Source organism: Rhinichthys klamathensis, unplaced genomic scaffold (genome assembly GCF_029890125.1).
Source record: "Rhinichthys klamathensis goyatoka isolate OS25496 unplaced genomic scaffold, OSU_Roscu_1.1 h1tg000311l_1, whole genome shotgun sequence".
Classification (NCBI taxonomy): domain Eukaryota; kingdom Metazoa; phylum Chordata; class Actinopteri; order Cypriniformes; family Leuciscidae; genus Rhinichthys; species Rhinichthys klamathensis.
Window position 1 is genome coordinate 1,597,041 of NW_026606829.1, and position 23,670 is coordinate 1,620,710.

A 23,670-nucleotide genomic window follows, 5' to 3' on the forward strand; every position below is an offset into this window, starting at 1 on the left:
AACATGGCAAATGAACAAGACCGCGGCAGCACAAGCACACCCGCCAAAAAATATTACAAACCGAATCTGCAGGGCTGCCAACTCTCACAAATTCACTGTGAGACTCACGCAATTGTCACTTTTTACACGCTCTCACGCCACATCCATTTTCTCACGCAGAGAAAAATCGTGACGCAAAGAGGACACTGACACCGACAGATAAGACAGAGAAGACTCCTATTGATATGAAACAAATTCTCAGCTCTCAGATTCTGTCAATTTAATTACGAAATGCAAAAACTAAACACCGTTTTGGCGCTTGTAAATGTGACGTGACAGATCGCTGACAGATCTCAGTTCAAGCGGCACATGAACCGATCATCTGTTACTCTTTACTACTAGTTAATAGTAAATAAACACGAATGATCAATAGGTAATTTGAAAGATACAGTTCAACTTCAACCGAAATGTAATAAAATCGATTTAAATTGTAAATCTGGGATTTATTTTTAGGCCATATCGCCCAGCCCTAGAATGCAAGAGACACTACTGTTCAAAAGTTTGGGGTTAGAGAGATTTTGTGAGAAATGTTTTTATCACAATTTCCACAAAATATTTTTTTGCAGCTGCACAACTGTTTTCAGCATTGATAATAATATGGAATATTTCTTGAGCAGCAAATCAGCATATTAGAATGATTTCTGAAGGATCATGTGACACTGAAGACTGGAGAAATGATGCTGAAAAATCAGCTTTGCATTACAGGAATAAATTACATTTTAAAATATATTCAAATAGAAAACAGTTATTTTAAATTGCAATAATATTTCACAATGTTACTGTTTTTACTATATTTTTTATTAAATATATGCAGCCTTTGTCAATATAAGAGACTTCTTTCAAAAACATAAAATCTTAAAATCTTATAGCCTCCAATCTTTTGAACAATAGTGCATATTGGTGCCATATCATGTATTAGCTGATATTAAAGATTTTTAAAATGTTTAAAATATTGGTTGATATTGGATATAAGCATATAAGATCACTAATTTTTCATGCTCATTTACCCAATTTAACTCTAATAATTTAATTAGAAGTAATTCAATTATTACTTCTACTGTTAAATAAGTAATCTTTAGCAAATCTCAAAATGAATATCCGTTTTTCATGCATGTAAACATAAAAGCATTGGATTTTGAAATCAGCCATTCGTTGTATTGGCCAAAAGGTTAAAATTGCTCATCCCTACAAGGTATTATTTGAAGTACCATATAAACACCGTTGTATAGCCTATTAATACGGTAATCATCTTAAGTATCATGGTACACCTGTATTTAAATACCATAGTGTTACCATCTGATCCCATCATCGCTCCATGGCACCACCACATGACTATTTATAAGGGTACAAGGCTGTTTTCTCTATCATTAACTTGATTACATTACCTTTACAAAGAAACAAGAAGCTCTAAACCATCAATTTTCACACTTAAACCACATCTGTGACTACATCACTGCAAACTCCACCCAAACTCAAGTGTGCTGTGAAAACAGAAACACAATCATACTCACATCTATTACCACATCTGTATCTTTAAAGTGAAAACCCTTCTCCACAATGGAGGCCTGGGTTTTACGCATTAGATCGCCAAAATTTGAAAAATCCATGGTGTCGATAAAACCTAAGCTGTCGATCCTTGTCCAGAGATGCTCTTTAGCTCAGGCATAAATTATTGGGACACAAAAATTTACTAATTTCTAGCAGGTCACTTGTCATCTGATGTCTGTAATCCTGATCAAAGAGGGCTATGGGTGACACTTCCTAGCTTGAAACAGAAAAGCGCACTTACACCCACTCACACACACACACACACACACAGATGAACAAATGCGTGATTATGCATTGAAATACACACAGTCACATTGTGTGAACGCACCAGCTGCCACGGCTGTTGTTTTGCTATTGACACAGCAGCGGCCGTCCCCTAGAGGGAGAGACAGAGAGAGACAGATACAGCACACCTGAGCAAGCACTTTAATTAAGGTGATGTACAACAACTACAACAGAACCAAAAGAGAGGGAGGCTAACGGTGGGAAAAAACAAGCAGTAAGAAAAACATAACAGCCGAGCGGGAACAGCCGACAAGTGTAGTGCCAGGAAGTGACTTCATTCCCAATCCGTCAGCTTGCTGAATGCCCCAACAGAGCTGCATCAACTCTGAAAGTCTGACACTGCTTTGCAAACTCTCGCTCTTGTTCCCCATTAGGCCGGCTTTGAATTTCCAGCTCAAATCTGGTTTCATGTAATTTGCAAACACCCACATGCAATCCAGTTTTCTCCAATTATTACACAAACCACATTTAAATGCTGTCTCCTGCATTTCAATCAGAACCAGATCGAAATTCAAGTGTAATTCATCATTCAGGACAAAACCCGGACAAATGCAGAAAAAATAAACAGTGTCAAGGTGTTCATAGCTATGCGGTTGCTAGGGTGATCTGGATGGTTGCTAGGAGGTTACTTACTGGCTCAAGTGTAGTAGTGTATATTCGATTCAAACAAATAAGAGTGCAGACACTCATTCCCAACGATCATATTTGAAAAACAAATTATACAATGTGCAGTGAACACACACTTAATCTTGTCTCAATCGCATCTACTTGTTTGTAGTGTGAGTGGGTATTTGTCTGTATATTCTACTGCAGTGACACAGAACTGACAGATAATAATTGGTGGTGGAGTCATAATCAAAACTAAACATGCTGGTTAGACAGACGATGATATCATCAGCTGGTCAACTCAAGAATAATATGTCCAGCCCAAACCTTTGTTTACAAAATAAATAATAGGTTAGCTATTAAAAACTTACATCACAGCCATGGAAACATCTAGATTCGTGCCGAATGAGAGAGGATTATGAGCCCATAAATTTAAGCCTAAACAGAAATATGGCAAAATGCCCAGCTTGGTGAGTATTTGCTTAAACGCAGTCTGTTATGTCTTAAGTGAACATAAACAGTTGAGAAAAAAAAAGTCACATGTGTATCAGTATATTGGATCCGTGCAATCATTCTTAAAGTGACAGCAGCCTATATTCCTGCTGCCGTCTGTGTCATTAAAGTTAATCAAACAAGAAAGGACCGAGAAAATCACTCACTTCTCTTTAGTAGATTTAGTATGATTCATCTATATTTAATTTATACAGTGAAGACTATCCAGTGTTGTTTTACATTTGATTACTTTCTGTTGATAAAGTCTGCTCTGTTTTTTTATTTTTATTGTTTATTTCACTGCTATATTTGTTAAGCTCTAAGCTGTTCCTAATCACCTCGGGGAATGGAATGTATTGCACATGTTTCTTGCCAATAAATAAAGAGTTGTAAATTCATGATACTTTCTCATCTCTTAATTTTTTAATACTTAAAATATACTGTTGTTAAGAATAGTATTATATATTTCGGTGATCGGTATCGGTGATCGTATCAGCCAATATTGTTTCCACTGATATCGGCCCCAAAAATCCTGATCGGAGCACCCTTAGTTATCTGGACATCAGATGTAAAATCCATTTGAGCTGCCAAAAGCCAACATAAATGAATCCAACCATTCATTTACACCAATAACCAGAAGGCAGACCCTTGTCCCACCAAGTCTCCTTCCTAAGCTACTTTCTCAAGAAACAGGCGTCATTACACCATTGTTCTTCTTTATGGATTTGCTTTCCTGGTCCCACCCCTGGTCCCCTTCCCCATGCTTGCTGGTCTTTAAGGCAAGCTACGACCCTTTGCCATGTGCTCATTTTTTCCAAATGCTGATCTTAAAACAAAACGACTGTGGGCAAATTATTCACTCCATTTCCCTCTAACCTTTAAAAAATAAATAACAAGAAGGGAGAGATTTGTGCTTACAAAGGCACTGGGAAGAATTGAACAATAATTGCCTTTTGCTTGACCTTCCAAAATCCTACCGATTTGCTCGGTTCTTGTAAGCAGAGCTGTGTCAGGGAGATATGCCGAGTCAAGCTGCCTTCGTCAGCACTTCTCACATTGCAAGAAGACATTAGCAGTCTTTGGAAACAGACTGAGAGGGACCTATGATTACAAAGATTGATTTTTTGAAAGAGTGAACGAGCAAGTCAAACACTCCAATATTTAATTTCTCTAAGGGCAAGTCAGTGATACTGTACAGTTAACAACTCCTGGTCGATGAACAAGAGGAGAATGTGTTGTGCATTTTTTTCATAATTAATGAAGGCAGTGGATAAAGGGCACATTCCTAGATATCCAGAGCAAAGTCATGTGCTCCTCCCCTTTTCACCGGGAATGGTGAAGAATGGCGAAAAGTAAATCTTGTCTGCTTGCTTATGATTTCAAGCTTTTGAGGTTACCAACTGTTTCCATCCTGATTGAGTCATCTGGCTCACTTGTTACCTCGCTCTTCTTTCCTCTCCTGCTTGGCAGCAGGAAAGAACAAGGGGTGGAGACACACAGAGTTTTGTAGAGAGGCACAGCTACATTAAAAACGATGATAGATTCATAAAGGTGTTTTTCCAAGTATGGCCACATTATTGTCCCAGCAGAGTATTAAAACTATACAAAAGAGTCAACTTTTTGTGTTTATTATATTATTAATAATGGTTTCATTCAATATATATTGTGTAAAAATTATTTCTTGTGTGAAAACAATTTTACCCCTTATAACTGCCAAGCTAGTAGTTTAAGTTAAAATCTCATTTCCACTCCTAAAGCTGTTAAATACGAGGAAATGACACTAGTGGAAATTTGTACGATACCTCAGAAAAAAATGACAAAATTGACAGATGCAAATTAAATCAACTGGTCATTATGAAATGTTCGGGAAAGTTCATTTACTAAAATGTGCACAGGGGCCAAAGGTGCCCATATTTAAAGAAACACTCATAAATCAAAGAGGCTTCCCACAATATTAAAACCAATGATGATAAGTGTGAGGAGGAGTGTGGGGTTTCTTGTTTGTTTATTTTCCTTTTTTGTTTTTTTGGGAAAGTGCAAAAAGATCAGACTCCTGCAGCTTAGATTCATGCAGCTGGTCAGAGGGGGAAAACATATTTAGCACTTCTCCAAATGTAATGCAACTTTTTTGCCCCTGTTTTGCATGTCAACAATAAAGAGCTTCTTCAAAGCCGTGAAACTGAGAGTGCTTAAAACAATCAAAATCTGCACAGAGTGCCTTTCTGCACATCATATTATATTATCCTTTAATCAAGCCCTATTCATCAACAAATCTTCACAGAAGATGTCGTACAATGCTCATCTAATTACCACCACCCTGATGGTGAGAAATTCCATGGGTGGCATTGTAATTCACGCCAGTTTGCTGAGTCGATGGCTGTCCTTGTGTCGAGGGGTTGGTTTGGAAAGTCCGCTGGTGGCTGTCAAACTCCAGGGGGAAAGCTGACAGACAGGTGTGACTGGCTCTGTCCAAACAGGTGAAGATCTTACATCATATGCACCCCCTCCACATGCGAAACTCACTAACATACTTTTTGACTTGGAAAAGATAAAGTGACCGGTTATTCTTCATTTCAGCCTGCCGGACAATGCAAGGCATTCATGTCCAGAGGGCATTTGAAGAGCATGAGTCGGGAGAACTGTAAACTGCTTAAGGGGCCGTCACGGTATTTCCGGCTAGTTCAATTCTTACAGCATTTCCTGCACAATCATATATAGATGCAAAGCTATCAGCTATGGCCTTCCTAAATATCTCAAGACTAACCATTTCATATCTCCAAGGTCACTCAGAGCATGCATGTCACTATGTAAACTTAATTTCCTCTTCCTGAGGTTTGGATCTTCCTGTGAGCAGAGCAGCTGTTTAGCAATTCAATGGAATCTCGTATGAAACTGCACCAGATACCATAAATCTAATGTCAGACATTCATCAACCCTCTGCACTTATTTGCCTACGACAAAATGTGCACATCTAAAGTACTGCCGACCACAAGGTGTGTTTATTTGAATATGAAATGATGCTCTGCAGCAAATGACACTCGTAGCGTATCATGACATTGAATGGGTGAAAGACCTCAGAAACACAAAGCTTAAACGATGATGGTCTCAATCTTGAGTGCTTGTTATTGAAGCTTCTGTTGGCTTTCAGAGGAAGGTCGTGGATGACACAGCAGGGAGAAATGTAGTAGGGTGGAATGGCTCGATGACAGACGCCAGTTTCTTTATCTCTCTCACTCTCACTCTAGCCTGGAATTTAACAGTGACTGCTGCTGGTTCAAAGCCAGAGATTGCTTCACTGTGAGACGACACTATGGCATGAACAGAGATACTGATTGTCACAATGTTCAGCATGAAAGAAGGTCCCAAGATAGGATAAGCACCTGATAGGACCAACAAAACTCAAAATCCTTCTTTTCAGAGGAAAAGTGATTTTCTCACTATTTCACTATATGATTGAGACTAGAGATCAGTCGATATTCATGCCTGCGTTGTCGAAGTCTTCTTTAATGAACAACCTAGTCAATGGATAACACATACAAAAATGTACTTATAAAAAAAAAGAAGAAAAAAAAGTTGAATTTCAGTGAAATACCTAAACCTCAGGTGCTATAAATTTTTATAACAAATTGGTAAAACTGTTTACTGTATCACACACACTATATACATATATGTATATACATATGTATATGTGTGTCTATGTGTGAGTGTGTATTACCACTCAGATGGATAGATAGATAGATAGATACATACATACATACATAGATACATACATACATGATTCCTTATGTGTCATATTTGCATTCCAGCCATGCAGCAAATCATTACATATTCTAAACACGAAATTAATAGACAACTTTGGACCAGAACCACATATTTCACTTTCATAAGACCCTCACTGACATTGCAGAAATCTCCCAGCTGGTTTTGTTTAGTATGGAGCATGCTGTGGTTCTTACCATGCCTCGATACTTCATCTTCCCAATCTTCCCAGCTTGTTGCTGTAAGTGTATGAATTATTAGTATTTCCAAAACAGCGGCTCTCACTTGAGAAAGTGTACAGAGTTTGTTATTTTAACTTTGTCTGCACCATGTGTGGGAGCGTCCCAGCTGCCATTTCTTCAGCTTTAACTTTCCTCTCCTTCCCTTAGTCTCTCTCTCACTCCCTCCCCCGTCGCTGCCTACGAAGGCACAAGTCAGTCCTTCTGAAAAGTGACACACTCCCCCTCTCTGCCTTCCTCGACTCATTTGCTCTGTCCTCCTGCAATGGGATTTACAGTGAAAGCTAAAACTTTCCAGCCCCCCTGTACTAGCCCTGCATGTGCCTGCCCTTAAAAACCATCCTGTGCCTCTTTAAGAAAATATTATAAACAAAATGTGAACGAAATAATATAGGAAAACACGTCGTCTCATGCTGACACTTCATGAGAATTCAGGGATTTGGTATTTGGAATTCGGGAAAGCTCTGTAACATTGCATGTTGGATGAAATGCAGCTAGTGATTTTCCCAAGTGAATTTTCCTCCTCCTCTCTCTTTCCATGCTGCCCAAGTGCATGCTGAAGCAAATCTGAGGCAGATTTCAGATAGGATCCGTCAAGGAGGTAATTAATGTGCTTAAATGTGGCTCGGTTGCCGAGTAAGAAAAACAGGCCAAGTGCACTTCACAGTGCACAGATCACAATCCCTTATGGTGCTTAACTTTTAGTTTATAACCTGACGTCACTCACAGGCATACCACTTTAACACAGATGATTTATGGCTATTGTTTCTGTGAGATAAATAGATAGAGAAAGAGATAGAACTGATAAAATGAAGGATAAAACCAAGAAGAAAATTATTTGTATTCGGCTAAAAAAAATTGTGTCAAAGTCTTACGAAAGCTCTCTGCAAATCATCGTAATGAGACTGAAAAAATGGCTATGCATCAGCACTTTTGTTTTATAGAGTCTTTCCAGTGTAGGGCAAAGGGTTAATGTATGAAGACACACCCCATTTTCTCCTCTCCACCCAGTAAGAACACAACACACCACCTGTAAAGTCCACACACACAAGACAGCACTCAGGTAAAACCTTAACCAAGGTCACTTCCACTGACCATAAACAAAGCAGCGCCCTCTACTGGACACTCCAAATGACATAACTGTGCGCGGGGAAGCAGGATTTAATTTAAGTTGCAAAATATAGGAATGCAGCATTGCACACTGTGATTCATATAAATCCTCCCCTATTCTTTCGGTCCTATAAATCTCTCATTCTCGCTCGCTCCCTTTCCCACTTACTTATGCCAACATAATCAGAGACCCCGCCTGCAGGAATCTAAGTAATATTTTCCAGACGGTATGAGCTGCTCTCTCTTTCTCTCTGGGAACATTGACATTACAGGTTCAGCGTGTAAGAAGAGCAGGCACAATTATGTCACTGGACATTATATTTGCTCTCGATCTGCTAAGCATGCACACGCTTTTCGAGTATGTGTGCTCTTAAAAACTTTATGAATTTATGATGAGTGGCTGCAGTCAATGGCAATGGTTGTCTAAGGAACAGGATAAATAAACAGCGGTTTCTAAATCAACCCACTGTCTGATTCAGGCTGCTTTGATCCATCTTTCAAAAGCTGTCTTAAGGCCATCCTTTAATATCGGGCAATAAGGCAATTTGTTAGCGCTCCACCTTACTGTACATAGAACTGAGCCAAATATGATAGTGCAAAGCTCTACTGATAAAGAAGAGATAGACAGAACTTAAAGCAATAGTTGTTTTTAATGAACAATTAAAAAGTAAAACTCTTTTTTTACTTCCCACATTAAACAAAATGCTGCTTCTTCCATACAACAAAAGCATATACGAGTCAAAATCTGCAAAACGTAAAAAATCATCTAAAAATGTATCATCTTTTATTGGAAGTTTAAGTTTATAATATATAGCCTCCTCTGCATCAGCATATGAGAGTCAAATTGGACGACTACAGGAACTCATCTCAAGAACACTCAATTAACAAAAAATTATGAAAAAAAGATCAGTCAAATATAGAAAATATTCAAATCAGGAATGTCAGATTCAGAATGCGTAAAACATGTCTAAACCAACACATGTTGAATAATGTTCACTAACCCAGTGAAGTTTTTCTATTGGATTGGTGTTTATTCTCTTTAGCATGCAGTGTGAAGTATTTCACTCAGTTCCCTGATCAGTCCGATTAAATTTAGCGAATGAAGAACAAATTTATACTTGCGTGCATTATGCATTACGTACTTTGTCGTCTTTGACAGTAAGCATGTTGAAGCCACTCAAGCAGCCATTTTCACCCACTTCTCGGAAAGCGATAATGTAGCCAAAACATCCGGTCGTGTGCGTGTTCTCCCTGGACATCTGTTTCTCGTAAATACTACCGTGTATTGTGTACATCATTTTTTGACAGACATCGATGTCGTGCTATCCAAATGATGTGGATTTGAAAACAGATGGATCATAAGGTAACAAGTTCTTAGCCGGCAAGTATTCAGTGAAGTGATTGATGCCGATTAACCGACTGCCAGCCTAAGCTTTTGACGGATGTGATAACATGCGTGTGGGTGAACAATGTTTGATTTTTGGGTAATTATAAAACGTGCTGGAGATGTTCTAAATGTTTTTTGCGTAGTTCATTATACTTTTACGGAATTAAGTTTATTCCGTGGCTTAAATAAATTCCATGTTACTCAGAGACTGACATGTTTAATTTGTCAAAAATGTTACATTAGGTTGTCGCAAATTTGTTGACTTTTAAGAATCAAGTTAATTTTTTTACCACGAAAGGAGTGATTTGATGCACATTTTTTTTATTGTCTGTTATAAAAATAAAAAAATTAAACCCATGAAAATGCAGATCCTGTTGTAAATACTAAAAAAAAATCACTTGTTACATTATTACCCCTTTAGCAGATTTTGACTCATATATGGAATGTGGGATCAAAACTGCAAAAATTAACGAATTAATAAATGTGAATGATACATACATGTTTATACTGCTCAAAATATAATTGAATAATATATAACATTATAATTAAAGACATAATAAATGTAATAATTATTATTAATTTATCAAATACATTATAAAATAATTAAATACACATATGATTAAATTAAATTAAAATACAATACAATTTCCGCATTGGATCATTTATGTACTTATTTTTATTGGGGCAGTTTATTTATTTATTATTCACATTACTTCATTAAGTTATTCAGTGTTGTTGACTACATGTACGCAAAACAGCTACTTGGACATTCTGTAAAATATCTTCTTTTGTGTTCCTTGTGTTCCAGGTTTGAAACGACATAAACAGCTCATTTTTGAATGACCTTTTCCTTTAAGAGATGGCATAAAGCATCAACCACTGTGTCAGACTGAGTGTGCCAGACTCTCTGAACTCAGAGTCTTCCTTCAGGTCACTGTAAAAGCAGGACTCACACATCCTCACATGGCGTTTTGGCGGAGAAACAAACACTCTGAGGTTTTGTTTGTTATGTGGGGCGTTCTATTCCTTAAAGTGGTCAAATTACATCCGTGGGAAATTAGCAATGGAAACTCTGGCTTTTTCCCCTGCATGCCTGTCGCTTATACTCGCATTTTAGGGCACTTTCAGGGTCAATGCCCTTCACTTCCTCTCTCTTTATCACTCAATCTACAGAACACATTCCGCATGCAGAATTTTCTCATTTGAGTAATTTAAGTTTGCATATTTATAGCCCACAATGCTCTAAAAGTACACTCATAAGTACACAATACACTTTACACAATACACAGCTGTTTAAAATTTTGGGGTCGGTAAGATTTTTTCAATGTTTTTGAAAAAAATCTCTTATGTTCACCAAGGCTGCATTTATTTGAACTAATATTGTGAAATATAATTACAATTTCAAACTCTTTTCAATTTTACCATATTTTAAACTGTAATTTATTCCTGTGATGCAAAGCTGAATTTTCAACATCATTACTCGTCTTCAGTCACATGATCCTTCAGAAATCATTCAAATATTTTTGTGGAAACCATGATACATTTTTTTATCTGATTAATAAAATATAAGAAGAACAGCATTTTTTTTTTATTTTTTTTTTTATTGCATCAATGTAAAAGTCTTTACTGTCACTTTTGATCAATTCAATACATCCTTGCTGAATAAAAGTATGAATTATTTAAAAATGTATATCAAATTTACTAACCCCCCAAAAATGTATTGGTACAGTAGAAAGCATTTGTGACATACTACCCCATCAGAAAAATGCATATTAATACCAAACATTGTTTGCATTTTTATGTAAACATTAACATCGATAGCTAAATTCATTATTACTTAACAGTAACTTCAAAACTGTTGTACAACAGGGTTGTGAACAATAAAACGCATGCATGGATGGATAGACTTCAAAGATCTAACAGAAATATTAGGCTAAATTATCCGCCACCTTGAAGATACTTTTATCTAGGATGCACAAATTCTAATCTTGTAAATTGTGTACCAATTGTTTTCTAAAAACCCCTCTTAAGAACTGGAACAATGAGACAGCAATTAATAAATGTAAATCCTAAAATACATGACTTTTTTATTTTTAAATGGGGAAGTCTGTGCATGCAGCCTGGCACATGTTTCCCCCACTGCTGATGGTCTCTCAGAGATGAGTCATAGTTAAGTCACTCAGTCACCCATGCACAAACAAATCCATTTTCAATCCCTTTTGTCCCTGACCACAATCATCTGTCCACATCATTTATTTGGAATTGGATCCTGGTCAGGACCTAACGATGTGGGCGAGAGGCATTTTAATTCAAATTGTGTGTAATGAGACTTATGAAAATATTTGGTCTTCTTTGTACTTGCTCAATCCATTCCCACCTCCTTTACTTCTTTTTTCTCTCTCTCTCTGCCCCTCCCTCCTTCTCTCCGCCTACTCTGTTACAAGCCTATTTATACTCTCACACTAGGACAGGTCTATTTGTAGAAGCGGTTGTGTCGGCCAGAGGACGGTACAGAGGGGCAGAAGATCAAAGCTATAAACGTTTATTGCCGTGCTATCCTTCAACAATATGGCCAGCGTTGAAGTTAAGAAAAGACAGAGGAGATCCTGAGTGTAATGAATGAACTTCAAAACCTAGTTGGGTTTAACTGGAATAAGCAACACACTTCCTCTCTGTTCTGGTTGACCATTAAAACAAACTAACTCTTCACCTGAAGAAGGCTGTTATTTGCTTTATTGTGATCTTGCTTTCACTTTTCACATTTGTTCACGACTTAAAGGGATAGTTCACGCAAAAATTACCAAAAATGGCTCTCTTCCATGGAACACAGAAGGAACAATTTTGAAGAACGTCCTGGTTGCACTTTTTCATGCAATTGCAATCAATGAGGAACTTTCAAGCTCCAAAAAAGACACAAAAAAACACCACAAAAGTAGCCATATGATAGGTTTGTGTAATAACGAGACCTAATTAAAGTCACTATTCAAGAAACTATCAGGGTGACATGTTTGGGTGAACCATCCCTTTACTGTCCCTTCCTTACTGTGACTATCCCTGAGAATATGGTTGCAAAAAAATCCAACAAAGACAATAAGTCCTTCTTTGTTAACTAATGCGTCAGGGCCTTGAGCAAAGAATGGGAGTGGTGAGAAAAGCCTGATACTGGGAAAAGGCCCAAAGTATCACGGGAAGTGGAGGATGGGAATGACATGAGGGCACAAACAAAAAAAGTGGAACAATTTTTACATTTATGAGACCTGCAGAGGGAAGCAGACTCATACAAAGAAAGTAAACCAAGAAGCCACCTACGGGGACGCCCATTAAACATGATATTTGAAAGGTTGTACATGAGGAAGGGAGGTGTATGTTGGAGGAGAAAAAGCAGAGAGAAAGCTGATAGTGTGTGATGTCAGAACAGAAGAATGTAATGTTGGTGTTAAACAGTCAGCACAGGACTGGGGACAACAAGAGAAAGAGAGAGTGAGAGGTAAAGACAGGGGAAACACATAGCGTCTCACCAGAATGTAGAAATCAATGTTGTGATCTAACTAAATAAGGTCACTGTGGCAACGTGCGTCAGGAAGTTGTAAGTTGACTGAGAGTGAAGCTCACAGCTTCATTTACTTCTTTCGTTTCCTCTCATCCCTTCTTCATCTGGGCTTTTTGAGTCATAGAGTACCTCACATGGTGGTGTAAGCTTGCTCCACTGAACAGGACGAACACATTTCCAGACAACCTGGAGGCTTTAAAATGATGTGTTTTCTGGACAAGAAAGAAGGTTCCTCTCCAAAACCCAACTGGGCTCATGTCCATCGCACATTAATCATTCAGATGATTTGGAAAACCCATGGATTCAGTTTTTCTTTATACAAAAGGATGCACGTTTCTTCCACTTACATACAGCTATGTTTTTTTTCAGATTTATATATTTTCTTTATATAGTTAATATTTGTATATATTATTATTATTTTATATAAAAATATAGATATATATATATTTCATTAAGCCACACTGTTTACAATAAATAATTGTATATGTATGAATTATCTAAGATACTTTTGAATTCTTTGCCGTACAAGAACAAAAGCAGGCACTTATTTGAGGTTTTCATAACAAAATAATCCATCAAGGCTTTCCATGAGGGGTGAAATGATCTATGAGGGTAGAAATCTCTAGTCACACTTTTCTAGCTCTCTTATTTGCTCTTGTGGGTGGAGCAACGCATTTAGGGGTGGGAACCACCAAAACACACCTACTTCTGCAGCAGCCAACCGGTTATAAGGGAGGAGAAGAGGAAAGGACAAAGCATTTCTTCACCACAGCCTTAATTTTTTCTCACCAAAGAAGTTGCAATGAGGTACGAGTGGACAAGACTGTACTCGTCAGAGGAACTCCAAACATCCTACTCATGCAAAAGCCCAGTACCCAACCCCCAAACGGCCCTTCCTTTTTCCAGGACTGGTCTGGAAGCACAGCACAGCAGCGCTGCTTAGGGCCAGCTGGATCTCCCATTGCTTTCATATACAGCAGCTGGGTTGGCAATGCTTAAGTCTCCTCCTCCGAGATCTTAGAATACCCACAATGCCTTATAAGGGCAGGTTATGCTTCTGAGCGTGGGACGGGGGTTCCCACAAGGGTTCCTGTCTCTATGCAATGCTTAGCGGATAGAGGATGGAACAGTGATGACACCGCCACCTCCTAGTTCTGTCTTTCTTTCTTTGGCCTCTAACAAGCTGTTTTCAGGGCACCTGCATCAGCCAATAAGAATCCGTACGAAAAGTATTAAAAGTCACTTATTCAAATTCTATAGTTTTTATTTAAATAAATGAAAAATAAACAGCAAAACTAAAATCTTTTTTTTTTTTTTAAATGCTACAAGTGAATTAAGGCATGACAACATCCAGTGTTGGGAAAGTTCATTTTCTACATGAACTATAGTTCAAAGTTCAGTTCACACATTTTAAAATGAACTAGTTCAGTTCATAGTTCATACTTCAAAAAATGAACTAGTTCATAGCTCTTTTTTCCATATGTTGCTGCGAGCTTTTTTTTATTTTTTTTTATTATTGCCACAGCCCATATACAACCACAGACAGCAATTATTTTATCGACGGGCAAAGTTTGCACAGAAATGTAAGATTTTTCCCATCCTCACCGACCTTGTCATAAAACTCGTTTAAATGATCATACGACGCCTCCTCACTCGCTGCTTTGTCGACAACATGCTGCTTTTTGTTTTGATGACGCATGCGGCGGTGCGACACTGGTGGCTGGTGTTGCCAGATTGGGTGTTTTTTTCGCTACATATTAAGGCCTGTTTACGGTGTGTTTTAGCCGGGTTTTCGCCTGGAAGGCTCTATAGAAATCTGGCACCCTATTGAACGAAGTTAAACTGAGAGAGCGTGCGTTCACAGACACCAGAATGAACGCGTTCACAGTAACGTTCATCAGGCAGTAATTCAGTACGTTCAGTTCACGTTCGCCCAAAATATGAACGAGTTCATGAACTATCGTTCATTGAACGCGTTCAGGCACAACACTGACAACATCATAACATACAATATGAAAAATGGATATTCATTTTGAGGTTTGCTAAATTTATTAGTGTTTAGAACAAGATTAAAATCTAATCTAAATGTAAAACTAAGGGAAATGAGCATTAAATATCCAACACAGTCCAATATGATAAGTGTAAAAAGCCTGTAATATTAGCTGCTAATCGATATGGTACCAATATATTGAGTAGTGTGCTCTCTTAGTGTTGAGTATAAGATGTGATGATCTGAGATCTCTTCCTCTACTGACAAGTCAAGGCAGTTGAGCTGTCAGTGGTCAATTAGAGATGTTTCTATTTCATTTTCAACACCACATCCACTGGAAATGGACTGCATAACAATCCTTGAAAATACAGATAACGGACCTTCCTGTTTTCCACTTCTTCGGGGATCTGCAACAATCAGACTGTTTCTAACAAAACACAAAGAGCGGTTGCAGATTTCAGAGTCCGACGGCCTACAGTTGCCCCTCTCACCTCAAAGTGTCCCACTCAAAGGAATGTGTTTAAAACAATTATTCACTAAAAGTTCAATAGTTTTCTCAAGCACTGCAACGCTGCTTACACTACTGGAGCCAAAGACCATCAAGCAACATTCAAACTTAGTCAAACTGGCCTTTGTTTAGCCAAACAAAATGATTGTATGAATAAATCAATTAATACATTTTTTAAAATCAACAGGAATTGAATTTGAATTTAAAAATCATTCTCAACTCAATTCTGAATGGTGCAAAAGCCTGGAGGTCACTAGGTCACCCAAGAAAGCCTGACTTACTCAATAAATGCAACATAATAAATTAAATAACTTCATGAATGTACTGTAGTGGGTTCATTATGAAACTTTATTGAAACCTAACATTAGGAGGGAAAAAAAAGTTTGCAATTCCATTGTGAAAATATTCTGCTCCACAGGGAAAACACTGAAAAGACAGGATGGCCTATTACAACATCTCAGCTATGACTGAGCATGACAGCATCATTTCATTATCCTGCATTGCTCAAATGCAAGTCATGGGGTGAGGTTAACACAATGTATCTGTGCATCGTCTAGTCGTAGACCATTTGGCACGACGGTCAGCTGCTGACCAGACACTCAGTTGCTGCACAAACATGACAGTTTTGTGCACAGGGGCCAGAGAGTCACCACACCCATTCATTCCACACATTACAGACATAATTATGAGATATCAGCGGTTCCCTTAGGGAAGTGTAAAAGGACAAATAACCTTATGCCAGTCTTACAGCTGACCCAGTGGGACTGCATGTAGACAAACTTTGAATAGGGATGTCATTTTAGTCATTTTGTCTAACATTTTTTTTACCCCATTTTGAGTCCTCAGGGGCAGGGGGTGTTAACTTGGGGGGCTATTTTTGCACCAGACAAACCTTTTTTAGCATCTTATACTCTACTGTTCAAGAGTTTGTGGTCAGTTGTTTTTGAAAGAAGTATTTTATGCTCACCAAGGCTGCATTTATTTGATCAAATATGTGCTCAACATCTATGCAAAACAACAAATCCAATTCTAATGACATCATACATCCATTCTTTTCCAGTGAATGAATACACATAAAGACCTTTCATTGTCTGGAAGAGCTTATTACTACATGTCTTACATAGTCAATCCCTTGTTTTTTTAACTGAGTCACTCCACGTCTGGAAGCAACTGCCATGTGTGGGAAATGAGGTGCTTTAATGAGGTGTAGTAGGCATGTTGAATCTAAATCTGATGTTGAACGCTCTTATAACATGCCAGGACTAAGTTTCACACACTTCCTTTATCTCTACTGCGATATCACCAAAATCAACATGCGATAAAATTCCTAAACATGCCCCCCTATAATAGGGTGCAAGAGCCTATGAATTGTGACTCTTCTAACTCCAGTAAAACTAGTATGACACACTGACTGTAAATACTAACTCAATCTTTTTCTCAAGCTGTGTAATATTTTGCACACATGTAGTGCGTTCACAATGAAAAACAAGTACACCAACCAGGATAAATGTGCTAAAGCTAGCGGTATCACATGATCAAACCTTTGAAACGTTATTTCATTCAACTGGAAGCACCTGTTTCAGTGCATTAAAAACTGTGCAAGTCAACTATATAGTGACAACTTTTTTTAGCATTACTTTACTCTACGCTTCTGAATCCATCCTTGACTTTCCAAATATGACCACTATGGAGACAACATATTTAGTTAAAATGGTCAACCGCTCTGGAACGTAGGCACAATATGCACATTTCTGCGGTCTGGGTGCAAGGCCACACCTGGCCTGGATTGCATGACTTATCTCCGTGCAGGAGGGAGCCTGGTTAAAGGTTAACCCATGCCTTTCACTTCTCACGATCACGATGAGATCTGTAAGGAGCTCATAAAGTTTTCACTTCAAAGGTCTTTGATAAAGACCATTACTGAAATCTAAGACTTGATTTATCCTGAGCGGTTAACAGCATGACGACGTAAGCATGTGAAGGATGGTACCATGAACAAGATAACACATAATGGCTTTCGTTCTCATGCTTTAAGGGCACCATGGTTTTATCTACAGTGGGTAAGGGTCACAAAGGTCATTGAGGCTCGGGAAGGAACATGGAGCAGAGCGCCTGCCTTGTTCATGTCTGTGGAGCATGTGTGATGAAACACAATGGATGCAAACAGGCACGAACAAGCTGATGTAAAATAACATGGGGGCACAGTGAAAGGATGCAATCTCTGCTGTAATCTCATCTCGAAGTGCACCTCTGGAAGAAGGAATGTAACCTCAGCTCATGTTACAATAATCCCTCGACTCCAGCCCCAGTGTCCGCCCTTGTCAATCATGGGAGACTGTAATCCCAGGGGAAAGGATCCCTGATGGATTACAGAATATCTAACACCGTCAGGTTAATCAGTAGTCTGTGTATGTGTATGTGTGTCACTAAGCAAACCGAGGATCTTAAGCTCCTAAAATCCACAGTCAGCACACGGTGAGTAATATAAGCATGTAAACATATCTACAATCTCAAATAACAGCCATTTAGCTTAATAGGCTATATGAGAAATGAGAAAACGTTTGACTGACTCTATCTAAATCTAATGCACTGAAAGTCAGACATTTTTAAATAATGTTCAAAAGTTCGAGGTCTTTTGATGTTAAGTCGATTAGAAATAGGGATGCACAGTATATCGGCCACCATATCGGTATCGGCTGATATATGTACATTTTTATTGTTATAGTTATCGGCCCGATAAGACAATTTGGCCGATAAATAATGGATTATTTCCTTCGACTGAGACACTTCAGATGCACACTGTTCGCCATGATGGTTTTGAATTGCTTGAAATATGATTGAATCACTTAAAGGGATACTCCACTTTTTTTGGAAATAGGCTCATTTTACAACTCCCCCAGAGTTAAACTGTTGAGTTTTACCGTTTTTGAATCCATTCAGCCGATCTCCGGTTCTGGCGGTACCACTTTTAGCATAGCTTAGCATACATCATTGGAGTGGACAAGACCATTAGCATTTCTAAAAAAAAAAAATGACCAAAGAGTTTCGATATTTTTCCTATTTAAAACTTGACTCTTCTGTAGTTACATCGTGCACTAAGACCGACGGAAAATGTAAAGTTGCGATTTTCTAGGCTGATATGGCTAGGAACTATACTCTCATTCCTGCGTAGTAATCAAGAAACTTTACTACCGTACCATGAGAGCAGCAGGCGTAATGATATGACGCAGCGCCTGAAAATAGGCCACCTTCCGTCAACACAACGGAACCATATATCAGGCGCTGCGTCATATCATTACGCCTGCTGCTCTCATGGTACGGCAGTAAAGTTTCTTGATTACTATGCAGGAATGAGAGGATTTCCAAAAAAAGTGGAGTATCCCTTTAAAAAAGGAAAAAGCAGTTGGCATGGATTTAATGAAGAGACTTTTGTTTTTGAAATCAGGCTCTCAAAAATGACATAAATTTGTTTAATATCAAGTGTAGCGTTAGTTCTGGCAGGTCATGTTAGTCAAGCTTGCATCAGCTGACTCTCAGCTGATCAATGTCTACCTATAGGAATATGACGCCTATCACCATATACATGTATCCTTCAGTATTATCAGCAGCTATCACGTTTCTCAGGAGCTCATTACCCTCCTCCATCCCCAGCTCCTCCTCTCGTCAGTCAGGATTTGGCATTCTGATTACATTCAAGTTGGTTCTGTTCTGTTTACCCTAAGGGGGGTCATTGCTGTTCCCCCAGCTCTTATCCCTGCAAGGCTGCATGAATGCGCAGGGAGTTCTCGCCCAGAACGGAACCATTGATACGGCCAATCCAAACTGTATGCTAATTGTCAATCGTATTTGACGATAGTGGTCCTGACAGAATTAGATTTATCGCCCAATATATCGGTTATCGGCTAAATATAATGAATTATCGGTTATCGGTGAAAATTTTCTTAACGGTGCATCCCTAATAGGGATGTTGATTTAGTGCTCTAGAAACATTTCTTAACAATATAAAATCGTTGTGCTGCTTAATATTTTTTTGTGGAAACAGTGATACATTTGTTTAAGAACAGCATTTATTTGTAACATTACAGATGTGTCTTTACTGTCACTTTTGATCAATTAAATTTGTCCTGGCTGAATAAAAATGATTAATTTCTTTTAAAAAAAACGTTCTGACCCTAAACTTTTGAACGATAGTTCAAGTTTTAGAGCTGTAGATAAAAGTTTTTGGTCTGCCGTTTTTCCTTGATATGGAGCAGAATGGAGTCCAAGGGCAGGGCCTCGATGGGAAATTTCAAGTGGAAAAGCCACAGCTAAATTAAGAAAAACTGCAGATCCTGCAATGAGCTCATGACTCACCACAGGGCATAAAGACATTTACAACACAAGTCCACAGTCTCTTTCTCACCCTCTGCTCCCTCCAGTTCTCAAACTAAAAAAACTAGATTAAAACCTGCTTTGCTGAGCTCTTTATAATGTAAACAAACAGGCTATCAAGTCGAACGCCAATCTGTTCCTCTGTACCACACAATTACATAAGAACCATTTTATCTACTGAAGAAAGACTTTGCAATGTTGAAATAAAGACTAAATGTTTAAAAGTCAACATGAAAGGCGCCCGCAACCCATTTTACTCCACTAATGTCAAGCATTTCCAAAACAGGATATTGAACGAGAACAAAAAGTAGTGTGGGACTTAAAGAGGCTGATTTTGATGAATGAATACTAAGACAAATGAATCATTCACAATGAAACCAGCAACGTGCATTACAAAGTAAATACGGATAAATCTACCGAAAATGTTACAACAAATACAGTCAATTAGGTGCAGAATGCAGCTTCAGCTTAAAGCCGGGTAGAGACCCGTTTATGTGGTTGGCTAACCCTGAGAACTTCCTGTTCTGAGCATTTCAGACACAGGTGTATCCCCTCTGAGATCTCTCTGGGACATGTTGACAGCTGTCTGGTTGACAGACCAGCAATGAGGGAAGGGCCGGGTTTGCTTTGCACAGCCACATATGTCACCAGCCCTCCCACTCTGAACCAAATATTCCTCCGCAATCTCACCATCTTCATAAACATGATGAATAGAGTAATTGGAAGATAAAGAAACAGACTAAACAAGAAGTCTCAACAGTGGATAAAGCAAATGTTTCGGCCTAACACAAAGTTAGACTATGTTTCCCTGCACAATGGAAAAGTGGACACACACGGCACACTAATATGGCTCGCTGCTGACAGACGTAGAAACTTTAATTGTCTGGGGACTGCTGGAAAATTGTTCAAGTACAAAGTCTCCGTCCTCCAACCAAAAACCAGTCCCGTTGCTCTGAAAATATGCTCCATCCCAAAGTATTTGGCACAGTTAGTCGCCATGTATCAATTACAACCCTGAGTTAATTAGGCTTGCAGGGATGTCTTACTTAACTAGTTTTTTGCAACACAACCACTCTAAATGAAAAAACAAATGTGTAATAGTTCTTGGAAAACGCACAGCAAACCTTAACTGCCTATCGCATTATTCATCCAGAAGCCTAAGCAACTGTCCGCTCCTAATTGTTGTCAATTATACTAGTTACACCATGCATGCAATGTTGCACAATAAAAAAAAATCTGCAGGGTCCCATTGCAAGCAATCCATTTAATTTGACAGGCGTATCTTCGTTAGGTTTTGCAACACATGGAAACAGGAATGACACAGAAGGGGGATGTGAGTGAGGACACTTGAGGACATGACCTGCCACCGACCTTAACATGTCATCAGTGCTGGGCTGCTCGGACCGCACATGGGTGACAGAAACACCCTCTTATTTACACACCCTGCACAGTATAGTAAAAAAAATCACGCATTCTACACAAATTTCTGTGCTGATAGTATATTCCCAGTGGAGTTCCCAATGTAATTGGACTGAGGGAGGTTAGTTTGGCATGACAGATAATTAACAGCTGGTCTCCTTCAACTCCTCTTGTCATCCCATCTGAGTCATGGAAAAAAATGTGGTCTGAAGCCGCCCAAATCACTCCCTAAGAAATGTAGCTCAATTTACTCTTATAGTATTGTTTTAAAGCTTTTGGAGATGTGGAATTGTTTGTATAACCATCATGCATTTGAATCAAGATCTGAACAGGTCAGGGAAGTTATTTCATGGATAACATGCAGTAAATTAACAGGTGAGATCCATGTGGTCATAACACTTGACAGTTGCTGTGCATAAAACCCCGTTGAGCTGCCAGGCGCCTATAATGCCATAAAATGCTGTCTAAGTAGGGAGCTTACAAGCCTAGTAAGCGAAAACATCGAGTCCGACTCTTTTCCGCGAATCAGTTCTTTTGAACCGTTTGTTACAAAAAAAAAGTTATTTAACATTATGGTGTAGTCATGTGGTCGCTTTTATTGCGTTTTTACAATAAACGAGTGCGTCACATTTTTACTTAAATATTTCTGATTTAGTTCGAGTATTTCGCCATCAATTAATCCTCGGTTGCCTCTCTTCAAAAATGCTCTTACTATCAATGCTTCTCGGCTTTGATACTTATAAGAACTGCTGCTCTGACTAATTCAGTCTGATTTGTCAGCAATGTCAAGTCTGATTCTCGAAAGATCGTTCAGTCCGATTTGGCGAACCGTTTCAAACGATTCATTGGAATTATACGACTCGTTCACCAATCGGACATCCCAAATATGCAAGAATCCAATCTTTACGAAATATTATCAGCACACTGACACCCACATACACACACGTGTGAATTCAAAATACGTCACGTAGCGTAAACTGACATTGTGCTTTTAAAATGAATGGCACGCAAAGAAACGTTACTCACTTACCTTGATTAATAAAGCACACCAAATTCAAATCCCCGCAATGTCCAAAAGCACCGGTCGCTCACTGTAATACTGCATAAGAGAAACTCAGCAGTGATGGGAAACTTGTTCACGAACTTCAGCTGTAATCTGGATTTGTCCCTTGTGTGAATCCCACCGACCAGAATATTTACCTCAGTGACAGAAGTCGCTTAGATCACTTGACCAGATGTATGACTACTGGAGATGTATGTGTTAAATAAACAGATAGCCATGCTCTAGTTTATGCTATAGGTAGGACATATACTCAGTAATGGTTTGAAAGCAAATGTTAGAAATATTACCAGCCGGCAGTCACCCGCCCTCCTCTTTCTCTCGCTCACTCGCGCACACGCACGAGAGACACTGTACCAGGAAGTTCCAGACCAATCCCACGACTAATAAAATATTTCTTTAACTCTTATTTCATCACAGTACTTTTAATCAAAAGTAATAGGGCATTTCGATTAAGACTAGCCTGTTTTTATTATTATTATTATAGCATGATTTTAAATATGTAAAAGCAGAAATAACAGTAGGCTACTGCTTACTTTCCTCAAAAAATAAGCATAAGTGCTTATTCAGAACGAATAGACTCGTTTGTATGTGTGATTTCTGTCAAAAATAACTATATTTTTTTTTTACAAATAAATATATCAATCTTGAGGTGTGATAGCTTGAGATAAAGTATGCGTGACTCGAAAGCACTTATAAGCGTTATATCACCCTCTACTGACAACACAGAAGAAACAGCAGCACCTCCATGAATGTAGTAGGCCCATTCAATCTTTCTCGAAGGCCCTTGGAGTCTAGATTGCAGTTATTTTAATATCAAGATACTATTTATAATATTCTGACTTAATGTTTATATTTTATATTTTTGATTTCAATTTTAGTCATTTTAAAGGCTTAGTCATTTTGTTATGTTTTTGTCATTTTGTTATGTTTTTTAAATGTCTTTATTGTTTTTTATTCTTTGTTATTTTAGTATGAGTTTGAGTTATTTTAGTACATCAAGCTTTTTATACTTTTTTATATGCCTATATTGTGTGTTATTTCATTTTTCAATTTCATGTTTATTTTATTTCAAGTAACAAAAAAGGTTTTTATGGTTTCAGGTTTTAGTTTTGCTTAGTAAATTTTGATGACGGAAGACAATAAAATAGTTGAAATGTTACTTTTTAACTTTAGCTTTGATAAATATTGTATTGTAATGTTGTATTTGGATTTATTTATTTATACCAAAAAAATGTTATAATAATTTCAAAAATTGACAAACCCATTGTAGTAATGTCCTATCATTCATTGCAATGTGGGCCTAC

General features: G+C 38.2%; 1 protein-coding gene across 4 annotated transcripts in view; it reads right to left on the reverse strand.

Annotated features, from left to right (window-relative positions):
- myo1cb (myosin Ic, paralog b) overlaps positions 1-23,670 on the reverse strand; it is a 47,715-nt gene that overhangs the window by 21,356 nt on the left and 2,689 nt on the right. Inside the window, exon 1 of one of the 4 annotated variants that reach the window (XM_056271068.1) lies at positions 22,334-22,683. The exons of 1 other annotated variant lie outside the window; for it this stretch is intronic. Coding sequence is in view for 2 of the 3 variants with exons in the window: in XM_056271065.1 (XP_056127040.1) it covers positions 1,551-1,646 (96 nt within the window). In the remaining variant the exon portion in view is untranslated. Of the gene's footprint in view, positions 1-1,550; positions 1,749-6,926; positions 7,093-22,333; positions 22,684-23,670 lie in introns of those variants that run through there. 2 more of the 4 variants (XM_056271067.1, XM_056271065.1) reach the window with 2 other exon arrangements.